Source organism: Sphaeramia orbicularis, chromosome 13, assembly GCF_902148855.1.
Source record: "Sphaeramia orbicularis chromosome 13, fSphaOr1.1, whole genome shotgun sequence".
Lineage (NCBI taxonomy): Eukaryota > Metazoa > Chordata > Actinopteri > Kurtiformes > Apogonidae > Sphaeramia > Sphaeramia orbicularis.
In genome coordinates this window covers 30,054,728-30,070,173 of record NC_043969.1, presented here as the reverse complement: position 1 = coordinate 30,070,173, position 15,446 = coordinate 30,054,728, and the positions used below count along the sequence as shown (strand labels likewise).

At 37.0% G+C, this 15,446-nt stretch overlaps 2 protein-coding genes across 2 annotated transcripts; both read right to left on the bottom strand.

Annotated features, from left to right (window-relative positions):
* Positions 1-451: 451 nt before the first annotated feature.
* On the bottom strand, positions 452-9,319 carry LOC115431809 (extracellular calcium-sensing receptor-like). Its single transcript, XM_030152460.1, has 8 exons — positions 9,092-9,319; positions 7,159-7,282; positions 4,295-4,452; positions 3,823-4,120; positions 2,901-3,695; positions 2,580-2,807; positions 2,322-2,445; positions 452-1,347 (listed from the first exon to the last, which is right to left on the bottom strand). Exons 1-8 carry the CDS (start codon positions 9,304-9,306, stop codon positions 452-454), a joined length of 2,838 nt encoding a protein of 945 aa, XP_030008320.1. The 5' UTR covers positions 9,307-9,319.
* A 649-nt stretch (positions 9,320-9,968) lies between these two features.
* Positions 9,969-14,814, bottom strand: LOC115431810 (extracellular calcium-sensing receptor-like). Its single transcript, XM_030152461.1, has 6 exons — positions 13,750-14,814; positions 13,304-13,601; positions 12,414-13,208; positions 12,035-12,262; positions 11,753-11,876; positions 9,969-11,261 (listed from the first exon to the last, which is right to left on the bottom strand). Exons 1-6 carry the CDS (start codon positions 14,013-14,015, stop codon positions 10,348-10,350), a joined length of 2,625 nt encoding a protein of 874 aa, XP_030008321.1. The 5' UTR covers positions 14,016-14,814; the 3' UTR covers positions 9,969-10,347.
* Between the last annotated feature and the right edge of the window lie 632 nt (positions 14,815-15,446).

Below are 15,446 nucleotides of genomic sequence, written 5' to 3'. Positions count from 1 at the left end.
TGTCATCAGGGAAGAAAAAGTCCACTGATGTTCAAATCCTGGTCATTCAGTATATTCAAGCAGTAAACTGAACTCATTTTTTGTTGTACTGATAAGTTTTTCTCTCAAGGTTATGCAGCTGTTTAGACCCAGTCTCTTAGTTAAAGCCAGATATGGCCATTTAGTAGTCAGGCTGCATATCTATGCAATCATAGGCAATATGGCAATACTCTTGTGAATTGATTATTTAGTTTTATTTATTTGTTTATTGGCATTATATTGCAATATAAAGTACAATCTCAGTCAGAAGGATGCAAATGATTAGAAATCAAAATCAAAGAAAAACACATTAGATTAAGTAAGTCAACTCATTAACCCCAAGAGTAGCATAAATATATGTTTAACATGGCAAAGCAATTAATATGAACTCCACACTAAAGCTTTACCGGTGGCCTTCATGATGTTTTAATGGTCATTTACTCATCATGTTCTTTTTTGTATTCTTCTCTGGCTTTAATAAAATTATATAGCATTTTGGGATAAAAATACAAATAAGTAGTCCAAAACTAGAGGCCAGAATAGCAAATATTTCCACTGCAACACTGAACTTCCCTGGAGAGCTGACATAAGCTGGGATAAAAGTGATCCAGACTGCACAGAATATCAACATGCTGAAGGTTATAAATTTGGCTTCATTGAAGTTATCAGGCAGCTTCCGAGCCAGAAAAGCAAGAACGAAACATAACAAAGCTAAAAGTCCAATGTACCCGAGTACAGCCCAGAAGCCGATAGCAGAGCCCAGAGCACACTCGATGATGATTTTGTCCTTGAAATCCTTAAAGTTTTTAAAAGGAAAAGGAGGAGAAATGGTTAACCAGAGGATACAAATCAACACCTGTATGAGAGTAAATCCCACAACACTGAGTCTCTGTTGAACAGGCCCAAACCATTTCATCACATTACTGCCTGGAAGTGTAGCCCTGAAGGCCATTAACACCACTATAGTTTTACCAAGAACACAAGAGATGCAGAGGACGAAGGTGATGCCGAAAGCTGTGTGACGGAGCATGCAGGACCATTCAGATGGTTGGCCGATGAAGGTCAGAGAACACAGGAAACACAGGGTTAAAGAGAAGAGCAGCAGGAAACTCAGCTCAGTGTTGTTGGCCCTGACAATAGGAGTTTTCCTGTATCTGAAGAAAATGCATGCCACAAGACAAGTCATGCATGTTCCAAATAAAGATGCTCCAGTGAGCAGGGATCCCATAATTTCCTCATAAGACAGAAACTCTGTCTCTTTCTTCACACAGGCATCTCTTTTCTCATTAGACCAGAATTCAGGAGGGCATTGTTCACAGGTGATAGAATCTGTAAAGAAATCATATTGTGGTATCATGGGTCTTAAAAAGTCTTAAAAGTCTTGAATTTACAAATCTGCATTTAATATCTTTAAAAAGTCTTTAAAAGGTATTCACTTTGATATGATAGGTCTTTAAAGTTGTTCACTGTTTTGTGTTTAAATGTGTCTGTTAAATTTCCAAGCTGCAGAGAAAGTAATGTGAGTCTACTCATTTCCACCCATTCCAACCTGACAATTTATATTGAAATTCAGAACCAAATATTGTTCATTTGCCCCCCCCATTGAGAAATATCTCTGAACAATGGGAATCAAGGCATTGGAGTAAATACATACATTTTCCTAAATTCTAGGAGTCACACATTTCCAGCAATATGACCGTGAAATGGGCATTCAATTCTGTTCTAAGTAGTCTTAAAAAGGTCTTAAATTTAACTTGTAGAAACCTGTGAGAACCCTGGATATACATGTATTGACTGTTTTCATTCTACAATAGGCAGATATCACATTACAAAGTCATCAGCAAACAAAGGCAACACAAACCTACTTCAAACTGAAAATAGCAGACTTTCTGACTACCACTAAAATCATCATTTTCAGAACTTTCTCTCACAAAAAAAAACAAGTATAGGCTTCACCAATGTGTATGTTATTAGGAAAAAAAATCAAATATCTTTGAATCACAAGACTTCATAGTACTTGATTCAAAGAAAATTAATTTTTTTGTTTGTTTTTTTCTGTACATGATTAGTTTATTTACTTACCCATTAGTGTCAACTTATATATTGAAATGTTTAATACAAATGATTTTTAATATACTCATATGATGCACTCTTCTCTTTTACTTTATTTTAATTGATTATTATTTATGTTTTATTGATTATGTTTTAATTGTAATTGTAAATTGTAAATGAATTGTGCAATACAGATAAATCTGCCTTGCCCTGCCTGGCCTTGCCTTGCCTATTTATGTATTGTTCCTGACCTATAATGTTGCTGAATTCTCCTTCTGCACATCGTATACAGTCGTAGCAGCAGACAGGCTTTCCTTTCTGCAGAACCTTCCGGGTTCCTGGGGGACATTTCTCACTGCAAACTGACAGAGGAACCTGAAAGAATAAAGCAGATGTATTAGCCAACATTTGGGAAGAGTTTTTTCTATTGCATTATTAAACACTACTTCTAATAATGATGATACAGTAGCACAATACCTGAACATTATAGTGACTACACAGTGACATACCTGCAGTGAGTTCTGTGTCCAAAGTATAGTTTTATTTTCAAGAATCAGTTGTCTGTCTGCAGGTAAAGAGGCATCATAAAAACCCACTGGGACAAAGTCCACAATATCATTTTGTGTGGGCTGCCAGTTAATTATTTCATACTTTGCTGCAGGGTCTCCATTCTCATTAAAATAAACCTCATCTCCTTCCTTAGTTTTGAACTGAATCTTTCTTATGTGTTGTAAAATCTAGGAAAAAATAATTTTAAAATCATGCCAAAATGCAGATATCATTCAAACCCTGACTGAAGATTTGAAATAAATCTTCTATTATGAACTCACAGTGAATGGATCTGGATGCACTTTGTTATTGCACATTCTTTTACAGTCAAGTATATTATGCAGTGCATGGGCCACAGCATACACTCCTTTATAGACATTGTTAAAGATGGGCATGAGTGACATATCAGTGAAACTGTTGTGTTTCTCGTACAGATCTTCATTTCCAGTGCATTTTCTCTGGTTACTGTCAGATAAATCGTTCTGTCTAAATTTACAGCTGAATAATGTTTCCCAGAATTCTTTAAATAATTCATTACTGGAAGAATTGAGTGGCTTCACATCCAACATGAACTCTTTCATTCCGCTGACATGTGCTTTGGGGATGGACAGACCTATAGCTCCATCCAGAATGTGATGTGTGTCCATAGCTGCAATTTGTGAATCAAATATCCAGCTCTCACTTCCCACCCACTGGTATCCAGTCAGATTGTGATTAGAAAGGTAATGTATTAGCACATCCATGTCCTTGTGTGAGAGAAAAGCCACAATCACCTTGGAGGTAGAAGCCATGATAACATTGATTACTTGTCTTATTTTTTCTGGTGGGTCAGTCCTAAAGACGGCTTCAGAATACTCCAGACAGATCCCCAGCTGCTCTGCAGTTTCTATAAATGTAGCCATCCCATTATTTCCATAATCATCATTGGTTCTAACAGCTCCCACCCAAGTCCAACCAAAGTGCTTGACCAGTTGGGCCAGGGCTCTGCTTTGATAGTAGTCACTGGGTATTGTTCTGAGGAATGATGGGTATTTGACTTTATCACTAAGACAAGCACAGGTGGCAAAGTGGCTGATCTAGGAACAGGAATTGCATGTGTTTCATCACAAAAGTGTCAATAACATTGCATTCAAAAAGAGCTCCTTTGGTGCAAGCAAGATGACTAATGCACATTTTCAAACAAATTTAACCAATCGTACCCACCATAGGTATATGAAATGGTCCCATTACAGTAGCTATAGCCATGCAAGGAGAGGAGGATGTCTCTCCCATAATGGCCTGTACTTGAGCTGGTCTGGTACATGGTGTCTCAGAGGGTAGAAATGACTCTTTGTTACCATTAGCCAAAGCAAGTGCCATCCTCACTCCTCTTGCGATAGAGCTACAGGTGTTATATATTTTATATCCCAGTTTGATTCCAGGCAGTAGGTCTGTGCTGTTATTAATCTCCTCGATAGCGAAAAGCATGGCCTGAGCAAACTGAAACCCCCTGAAGTTCAGTCTAAATCCAGACAAAAAATTTGCAAAAACCTCAGAGCACAGTATAGATAAGGGACATTCTGTGATGGCATCAATGATTAAGAAATGACAAAGTATTTCTTATTTCAAAATTATGTTTCTTTCTTTTTTACTCATATAATAGAGGTTTACTACTTAGGCCTGAGGTATAACTTACCTGGTGCACTGAAGAGGTGGTGGTTTTTGGATGTAGGTGTACTGTCGGTTTTTCCAGCTACTATGAAATGAGAAGATTCCTCCTAGCATAATGTCTCCATCCTTGTATAGTTGAGGGATTTCAGAATCCCCTCTCTGTCTGCAAACTGGCTCCTCAGCCTGTGACAAAGTTGCCATCAGCAGCAGATGTAGAAGTGCCCAACCCTGTTGCGGCCATATCTGTGGGGACGTCATACCGTCTAAAGATGCTAAACCAGTGGGTGGCATCTGGCACTGGTATTTATATAATATTTCATAGTGTTATTAACAAAATGCAAAACTGATGTGTCATGCTAGGAAGACCCAGAAGGGTAGGGTAAAAAGAAAAAGTGGAATAAAGTCTGTTGACGTAATATCTGAAAAGCCTTTGAGTGTTGGTTATCCAGCTGTGATTTTGAATCTGACTGTGTCGTTTTCTATTTTTTACATTCATTTACATTTTACATTTTTAAAACTACCCTTTAAAGTAATTTGTATCACATAAATAAACTCATAACCAAATACCAATGTGACAGGAAAACTGTTTTTCAGCAGAAAATGTACAGAGACAGGCTGGGGTTTTTCTACCTGGACCATGATATGGACCAACCAACCGGTCTGGTACTACCATGGTCTTTGAATGGACCAAAAGTCTCTTCAGTAAAGATTCTCAATCTTTGAAAAAACATCCAGCGTATTTAATTCATTATTAAATATTATCATTTTAAAGGTGTTAAAAGTATATATACACTAGTGACACCAGTACAGTTTTATTTATAGATTGTGGTTCAGAATACAGTATAAAGTACAAACAAATGAGGAACATGTGTTTGATACAAAATGTGAAATTCACATTAAATTACAATGAGACTAAAAGTATACGTTGTCTAATGGTCATCATGATGTTTTTGGTTGCCCCTTCCCCATTATGTTCTTTTTTGTATTCTTATCTGGTTTTAATAAGATTATATAACATTTTGGAATAAAAATACACATAAGCAGTCCAAAACTAGAGGCCAGAATAGCAAATATTTCCACTGCAACACTGAACTTCCCTGGAGAGCTGACATAAGCTGGGATAAAAGTGATCCAGACTGCACAGAATATCAACATGCTGAAGGTTATAAATTTGGCTTCATTGAAGTTATCAGGCAGCTTCCGAGCCAGAAAAGCAAGAATGAAACATAACAAAGCTAAAAGTCCAATGTACGCGAGTACAGCCCAGAAGCCTATAGCAGAGCCCAGAGCACACTCAATGATGATTTTGTTGTTAAATTGCTTGAAATTTCTAAAAGGAAAAGGAGGAGAAATGGTTAGCCAGAGGATACAAATCAGCACCTGTATGAGAGTAAATCCCACAACACTGAGTCTCTGTTGAACAGGCCCAAACCATTTCATCACATTACTGCCTGGAAGTGTAGCCCTGAAGGCCATTAACACCACTATAGTTTTACCAAGAACACAAGAGATGCAGAGGACGAAGGTGATGCCGAAAGCTGTGTGACGGAGCATGCAGGACCATTCAGATGGTTGGCCGATGAAGGTCAGAGAACAGAGGAAACACAGGGTTAAAGAGAAGAGCAGCAGGAAACTCAGCTCAGCGTTGTTGGCCCTGACAATAGGAGTTTTCCTGTATCTGAAGAAAATGCATGCCACAAGACAAGTCATGCATGTTCCAAATAAAGATGCTGCAGTGAGCAGACATCCCATAATTTCCTCATAAGACAGAAACTCTGTCTCTTTCTTCACACAGGCATCTCTTTTCTCATTAGACCAGAATTCAGGAGGGCATCGTTCACAGGTGATAGAATCTGTAATTGAGTCAGACTGTCACATACATTTCTTACTTGGTTTAATTCTACACGTTTACCATGTAGATATCGCAGTACATAACTATCTGATAGAATATATGGTTAAGTGTTCTAACACAGCTTTATTGTTATGAGAAATGTTCAGTCAGATGTGTCCACTATTGTGTCCAAAAATGTGTTCTTGATGTTTAACGTGACCTTGACCTTTGAAATATAAAATATCATACAACACAATGTCCTGCCACATATTTGTGTCACAGTTGCTTAAAAACTGGTGCATGATTTCTTCAGTCATGGTCAGCATTTTACAGCATTCTTAATATTGATCTTTTGTCACCAAATCATCACAGATTCCAAGTGAGTATTTTTGCTAAATTAAAAAAAAGAAAAAAAACTCTGTAAAGCTGAGCAGTTTTTGTGTTAACAAACAGTCAGATGGACACACTTTGTCATAGAACTGTACCATCTAAAATGAAAACAAAATAAAACTAAAAAAAAAAAAACCTTTGCCAATCTGGATCTGTCATGATCTTTTTTTGGTTTGATTTGAACTATTATTCTGTATGAGTATGATTTTTTTTTTTTTTTTTTTTTTTTTTTTTTTTTTTTTTTTTACAAAACAGGATATGAATCACATATAGATGCTTATGTGGATGTGCAATTAACAACATAAAACAGTGTGTGGAACATTTGAAAAAGTTAGACTTTTGGGAGGCCTTCATTCCTATGTCATCAGCTTTAACTGTAACACCTGACCCAGTAAAAACATATACCATGGCCTGTGCCAATTCAAAAATTTATTTCCAAAAATAATTGATATCTATGGCTCAGTATTTAACACACCATAGAAGTTTGCATTGCTTCAGAATGAAGCATTAACAACTGTTTAATACATTTGATTCATGCACATGAAACATTGATACTGACATTTTGCTTTATATACATTCAAATGGTATATCACTTTACATGTCAAAACTGTCTTTTTTTTTTGTTTTTTGTCTAAAGAGCAAAAGTCTTGAAGGAAATAAAACTAGACCTGTAATGTTGCTGAATTCTCCTTCTGCACATCGTATACAGTCGTAGCAGCAGACAGGTTTTCCTTTCTGCAGAACCTTGTGAGTTCCTGGGGGACAGTTCTCACTGCAAACTGACAAAGGAACCTACATGGAAATAACAGAATATAGTAATTTACATTCTCATTCACATGCACGTGTACAATAATTTATTATTTCTAACATATGGAATAAAAATTAAAAATATGTTGCATTCACAGCACAATAGAGATTATAGGGTCCACAATAGTTTACCTGCTGTGAGTTCTGTGTCCAAATTATAATGTTATTTTCTACATTCATCTGTCTGTCTGCAGGTAAAGAAGCATCATAAAGACCAACTGTGACAAAGTCCACAATACCATTTTGTGTGGGCTGCCAGTTCAGTATTTCATACTTTGCTGCAGGGTCTCCATTCTCATTAAAGTAAACCTCATCTCCTTCCTTAGTTGTGAACTGAATATTTCTGATGTGTTGTAAAATCTAAATACACAGAATGAGGGTAATTCTATACCACATATCTTGCAGGTGTGTTGGTTCAACAATACACAAAGCATTTTCACATAAATTATTGTTTGTTATATTTCAAAAATCAAAATCTAACTCAACATGTCAGTGTTGAACTCACCATTAATGGATCTAATGATGTTCTGTTGTCACATGTTTCATTACAGCCAAGTATATTATGCAGTGCATGGGCCACAGCATACACTCCTTTATAGACATTGTTAAAGATGGGCATGAGTGACATATCAGTGAAACTGTTGTGGACTTCATTCAGATTCTCATTTCCAGTACATGCTTTCTGATTATCAAGTGATACATTGTTGTGTTTAAATTTACAGTTGAATAATCCTTCCCAGAATTCTGTAAATAATTCATTTCCAGAAGAATTGAGTGGCTTCACATCCAACATGAACTCTTTCATTCCACTGACATGTGCTTTGGGGATGGACAGACCTATAGCTCCATCCAGAATGTGATGAGTGTCCATAGCTGCAATTTGTGAATCAGATATCCACCCTTCACTTCCTACCCACTGGTATCCAGTCATGTTGTGATATGACAACTGATGGATTAATATATCCATATCCATGTGGGAGACAAAAGCAACAATCACTTTGGAGGTGGAATCCCTGATTATGTCAATAATTTGTCTTAAATTCTCTGGTGTATCAGTTCTGAATAAGGCTTCAGAGTACTCCAGACAGATCCCCAGCTGCTCTGCAGTTTCTATGAATGTGGCCATCCCATTATTTCCATAATCATCATTGGATCTAAGAGCTCCCACCCAAGTCCAGCCAAAGTATCTGACCAGCTGGGCCAGGGCTCTGCTTTGATAGTAGTCACTGGGTATTGTTCTGAGGAATGATGGGTATTTGACTTTATCACTAAGACAAGCACAGGTGGCAAAGTGGCTGATCTAGGAAGAAGAATGCACAGTAATTGAAGCGTCGATAAAACAATATATGCTCTTACCAGCTAAAAGACCTGCAACACAAAATACTTAACTTTAATCATTCATACCCACCATAGGTATATAGAACGGACCAATGACAGTAGCTATTGCCATCCAAGGAGAGGATGATGTCTCTCCCATAATGGCCTGTACTTGAGCTGGTCTTGCACATGGTGCAGCAGAGGAAACAAATATCTCCTCATTACCATTAGTTAAGGCCAGTGCCACCTTCACTCCTACAGCAATAGAGCCACAGGAGTCATACATTTTATACCCTAGAGTTATTCCAGGCAGTAGGTCTGTGCTGTTATTAATCTCCTCCATAGCAAATAGCATAGCCTGGGCAAACTGGAACCCCCTGAAGTTTAAACTACAGAGAAATAATAACTATATCAACAAAATAAACTTGCATTCACAGCGTCATGACATTTTTTTTTTTCCTATACTGACAAACTTACCTGGTGCATTCTAATGCCAATGGTTTGTGCATGAAAGTATCCTTCTTGTTTTTCCAGTTGCTGTGAAAAGAGAAGATTCCTCCCAAAATAATGTCCCCATTCTTAGACAGTTTAGGGTTTTCACCATCCCCTCTTTGCGTACATACCAGCTCCTCAGCTTGCAACAAAGACACCATCAGCAGCTGCAGAAGTACCCAACCCTGCTCTGGCCACATCTGTGTGGCCGTCACACTAACAATGTTAAACCACTGGGAGGCATTACATGTGCCTTACTGAGAATCTTGAGCTGGCAGTGGTTTTTATTTAACATTTCACGTCAGTGTATTAAAAACAAAAACAAAAACAAAAACAAAAAAAAAAACTCATAGGTGCCCTATCTCTGTGGAAAATCCTGATGGGTTGTTTTGTATTTTTTGCATTGCTTTTCATGTTGTAATTCTAAGGTATAGTTTTTAGTTTGTCTTTTCATTGTCATTGTTGGGGAATTGTAAGAGTGTCACCTTTCCCTTTCCAGCTTTCAGAAGCAATATAAGTTAAGTCTAATACAAAATAATAGAAAAAGTAAAGTGATATCCCATCCATTTAGCCTGATAGAATGAACTATCAATTTGGAGTTCTGATTAAATAAATAATTAAATCAAATTCTACAACCAAAATTACCACATCGATAGAGTGAATTGTGCCATGTGCTACAGTGCAGAACTCCAATTCCTGAACATTAATTTGCTAACGCAACATTAAACACACCAACTTGTACATTTAAACGCATGTATTTATTTTTAAAAAAGTGGGGGAAAAAATCAAAGTATCCTATTAAACAAATGGTGCCATGTGAAACATTTATGTATGTATGACAGGCAGGTACAAGGTTACCGCATTGTTTTATTTCCTTATTAGTAAAACAACATACACAAAACACAATCACATTATATTTTTTTCCTGTCTTGTTTAAATTGTTTGAAATGCAAATATATTTTGCAACTCAGACACCCTTCTCTGCATCCAAAATGTGACCCAGTGTTTGGGACTGGATGCTGTGTTGTATGAATGGGCCTCCAGGCTGGGAAGACCTTGACAAACTCTGAGATATTTACAGGTTTCAAAAGTACATGTAAAGTATACTTTTACTCATGTGAGGACAGGTGCTGCATCCCATTGTGGTACAGCAGAAGATGACAGAGATCACAGAGCAAAAATATGATTATTACCTAAGGTAGTACTACAACAGCATAAAACATTGTCTTTGTCAATGACCTTCATGTTGTTTTTGTTGGACCTTTACCCATCATGTTCTTTTTTGTATTCCTCTCTGGTTTTAATAAAATTATGTAACATTTTGGGACAAAAATACAAATGAGAAGTCCAAAACTAGAGGCCAGAATAGCAAATATTTCCACTGCAACACTGAACTTCCCTGGAGAGCTGACATAAGCTGGGATAAAAGTGATCCAGACTGCACAGAATATCAACATGCTGAAGGTTATAAATTTGGCTTCATTGAAGTTATCAGGCAGCTTCCGAGCCAGAAAAGCAAGAACGAAACATAACAAAGCTAAAAGTCCAATGTACCCGAGTACAGCCCAGAAGCCTATAGCAGAGCCCAGAGCACACTCGATGATGATTTTGTTGTTAAATTGCTTGAAATTTTTAAAAGCAAATGGAGGAGAAATGGTTAACCAGAGGATACATATCAACACCTGTATAAGAGTAAATCCCACAACACTGAGTCTCTGTTGAACAGGCCCAAACCATTTCATCACATTACTGCCTGGAAGTGTAGCCCTGAAGGCCATTAACACCACTATAGTTTTACCAAGAACACAAGAGATGCAGAGGACGAAGGTGATGCCGAAAGCTGTGTGGCGGAGCATGCAGGACCACTGAGATGGTTGGCCAATGAAGGTCAGAGAACACAGGAAACACAGGGTTAAAGAGAAGAGCAGCAGGAAACTCAGCTCAGCGTTGTTGGCCCTGACAATAGGAGTTTTCCTGTATCTGAAGAAAATGCATGCCACAAGACAAGTCATGCATGTTCCAAATAAAGATGCTCCAGTGAGCAGGGATCCCATAATTTCCTCATAAGACAGAAACTCTGTCTCCTTCTTCACACAGGCATCTCTTTTCTCATTAGACCAGAATTCAGAAGGGCATCGTTCACAGGTGATAGAATCTGTAAAAGAATCAGATTGTCATATAAGTTTCTCTGTTTCTTCATTTCTACATATTTGAAGCAGCTGTCGCATTGTATTTACTAGATATAATATATGGTCACATACAATTGCAAGAAAATTGTCAACTGTAATCAATTACAATCAAATATAATCTTTATTATGTATCTAGTGGAACCAGGGGAAATCTGTTAATGCCACAGCACTCTTAGATCTGTGACCTACATCAGTTTTGCATGTCATTAATGTAATTTCTAATGTAATAGAAATCACTAAATACTGAATACAATGTACATTTCTGAGTCTGTCCATACTTTGAGAGTTAAGCACAAGCAATTTTTCATTGTAAATGTTTTGTGTAATGCAGTGATTTGGTAGTTATATTGACACTTAGTTTTGCACATGATATCTTTATACAGTGCATTTATTCAATAAGACATCTACTACAGTTCTTATATTAAAGATTCAAACCATGCAGGGAATATAACTACACCTGTAATGTTGCTGAATTCTCCTTCTGCACAGCGTATACAGTCATAACAGCAGACAGGCTTTCCTTTCTGGAGAACCTTGCGAGTTCCTAGGGGACATTCCTCACTGCAAACTGACAGAGGAACCTGGATGAAAGCAAAATAAAAAATACAATCAGAGGATATGGATTAGTATTCACTTGGAAAAAATCTAATTTCATTTTTTTATCTAAGACATGAAATCAAAAGGAAAAATATGTTTGAGTCACAGCACAATGACGTTGATAGGAGTACAGAGTAGTTACCTGCATAGAGTTTTGTGCCCAAATTAAAGTTTTGTTTTCTAGAATCAGCTGTCTGTCTGCAAGTAAAGAGGCATCATATAGACCAACTGTGACAAAGTCCACAATACCATTTTGTGTGGGCTGCCAGTTAATTATTTCATACTTTGCTGCAGGGTCTCCATTCTCATTAAAGTAAACCTCATCTCCTTCCTTTGTTTTGAAATTAATTTGTCTAATTTGTTGTAAAATCTAGAAAAGCAGAATATAATTATAATCATTTTTCACACACACATCTTGTTTTGTTTATGGTTTAAAAGCATATTGTACATATTCCCATTATATATTGATATTGTATTTTTGGTCAAAACATGAAACATGAAAAATTCCATGGTAAACTCACTCTTAATGGATCTAATGGTCTTTTGCTGTCACATGTTTCATTACAGCCAAGTATATTATGCAGTGCATGGGCCACAGCATACACTCCTTTATAGACATTGTTAAAGATGGGCATGAGTGACATATCAGTGAAACTGTTGTGTATTTCAGTTATATCTTCATCTCCAGTACATACTTTCTCATTACCAACTGATAAATTGCTCTGGTTAAATTTACAGTTGAATAGTCCTTCCCAGAATTCTGTAAATAATTCATTTCCAGAAGAATTGAGTGGCTTTACATCCAACATGAACTCTTTCATTCCACTGACATATGCTTCAGGGATGGACAGACCTATAGCTCCATCCAGAATATGATGAGTGTCCATAGCAGCAGTTTTGGAATCAAATATCCACCCTTCACTTCCTACCCACTGGTATCCAGTCATGTTGTGATACGACAGCTGATGGATTAATACATCCATATCCATGTGGGAGACAAAAGCAACAATCACTTTGGAGGTGGAATCCCTGATTATGTCTATAATTTGTCTTATTTTTTCTGGTGGATCAGTTCTAAAGACAGCTACAGAGTACTCCAGACAGATCCCCAGCTGCTCTGCAGTTTCTATGAATGTGGCCATTCCATTATTTCCATAATCATCATTGGTTCTAACAGCTCCCACCCAAGTCCAGCCAAAGTATCTGACCAGCTGGGCCAGGGCTCTGCTTTGATAGTAGTCACTGGGTATTGTTCTGAGGAATGATGGGTATTTGACTTTATCACTAAGACAAGCACAGGTGGCAAAGTGGCTGATCTAGGAAGAAGAATTACATATATGTATTCACCAGAGTTTGAATAATATAACATTTGACCTGAATAGCACTGATAACTGCAATGTAAGATATTTACCAGAGGCAGATGAAAAGGTCCGATGACAGTCGCTATAGCCATACAAGGAGAAGAGGATGTCTCCCCCATAATGGTCTGTACTTGAGCTCGTTGAATACATTGTTCCTCAGAGGACACAAACACCTCTTCATTACCATTAGCCAAGGCCAGTGCCACCTTCACTCCTCTAGGAATGGATCCACAGGAATCATAAATCTTATAGCCTAAGGAGACTCCAGGCAGTAGGTCTGTGCTGTTATTAATCTCCTCTATTGCAAATAACATGGCCTGAGCAAACTGGAAGTCCCTGAAGTTCAAACTGAAAGTAAAAAAAAATATGTACATATAAAAATGCCATGTCAATCATACATTCGGAAGTTTAAGAAATTCTTTTTAAAATCAAGTTCAACTTTAACATATCATTTTTAACTTGTTTCTCATCAAAACATTTCTACGGTGTATCTTACCTGGTGCACTGAAGTGGTAGTGGTTTATGCATGTACCTTTCTTGTCTGGTTTTCCAACTACTGTGAAGAGAAAAGATTCCTCCCAGAATAATGTCCCCATTCTTTGATAGTTGTGGGTTTTCAGAATCTCCTCTATGCCTGCAAACAGGCTCATCAGCCTGTGAAAAACACACCACCAGCAGCAGCTGCAGAAATGCCCAACCCTGCTCTGGCCACATCTGTGCAGCCATCTTACTGTCTAAGACCTCTAAACCACTGGGTGGCATCACATGCACCTTACCGAGAATCTGGGACTCGTACTGATATTTATAGTTATTATAGCAACCTGAAAACAACAGACTTGAGTCATTACTGTAAACCCACAAGGTCAGTTGAATGACAGGATGGATGTTTACACCTGGAATAAGGTATTATATTGAATGGTTATCTGACCATGATGTTATGAGTTAATGTATTAGTTTAAGAGATGCAGTTTTTATTCTAATATATTAATGCAATTTACACAATTCATATAATGCAGGATTAAGACAAATTAAAAGGTCTTTACAATTCCCCATAACACAGCTGTGGAAACTACAGCATATTTTATCCACAATGAAAGGTCTCTAAACACTCCAACCAAACACCTACATGCAATGAAGCATTACATTCATCCTAAATGACAGGCTTTGTTTGGTAGTAATATATGAGTTGATACATATTGGGTGTACTGATTTTTTTTTTTTTTTTTTTTTTTAAGTCAGATTTCTTATCTATTACAATAACTATTTCAGAGGTACAATTCACTGTGTTACAATGACAAGGATGCCCATAATGTTTGTTGGTGCAAAGTTGACCGAAATGAAGAGTTTAAGTCAAATAAACCCTAAATCTTAACACAACAGACTACATCAGGTTAACTAAACAATTTAAGAGGCCAGTACTGCCATGGAGTATTTGTACTGTACATATTATGCATATGACTTTATATAAGGTCCCATGGAGAGACATATCCACATTTTCAAGCACTTCAAGAGAAGAATGACCAATACAGTAGCAATGATCAGTAATTACTGTAGTCTACCTGCCTACCTGCCTGAAAACACTTTGTCACAATTTTAATTTTTTACATCCTGAAAACTAGAGTTCAGAGCTGGGGGTAGAAGGCTTGTGCCCTCTCAGACCACTTGAATAAAAATACACTTAAAGGACATTATGAACTTTTTGCACAGTGATGCAAAAATAAGTAGTATTCCATTTTAATATGGGTAACTTAATTTAACTTTTAATATGACATCGTATATGAATAAAAAAAAACTGAGTCATTGTATTTTGTCTATGATTGTGTTTTTTAATGTGTACTCTTTTTTTCCTCATTCCTTCCTCTCCTTCATCTATTTTCCACATTGTAATATACATACAGTTCATATCTGTCAAATATTGCAAATATTATGGGCTTATAATAACATTCCATCTGCAGCAAAAACATTATGAACAGTAACACAACACTGATGCAACATTTACTTTGGTAAAATATCTGAGTACTTAAAAAAGAATCTTGATTCAAAATCTTAATCATAATTTGGCAAAAAAAAAAAAAAAGTCAAGTTGTGGGGGGGCATGTATGTAGATTTATTTAGAAACAATTTGATAAACTGTATCCCACCCTTGCCTCATTTTTTGTAAAATCTGAAGTGCTGCTGGGCAGGCACAATGGC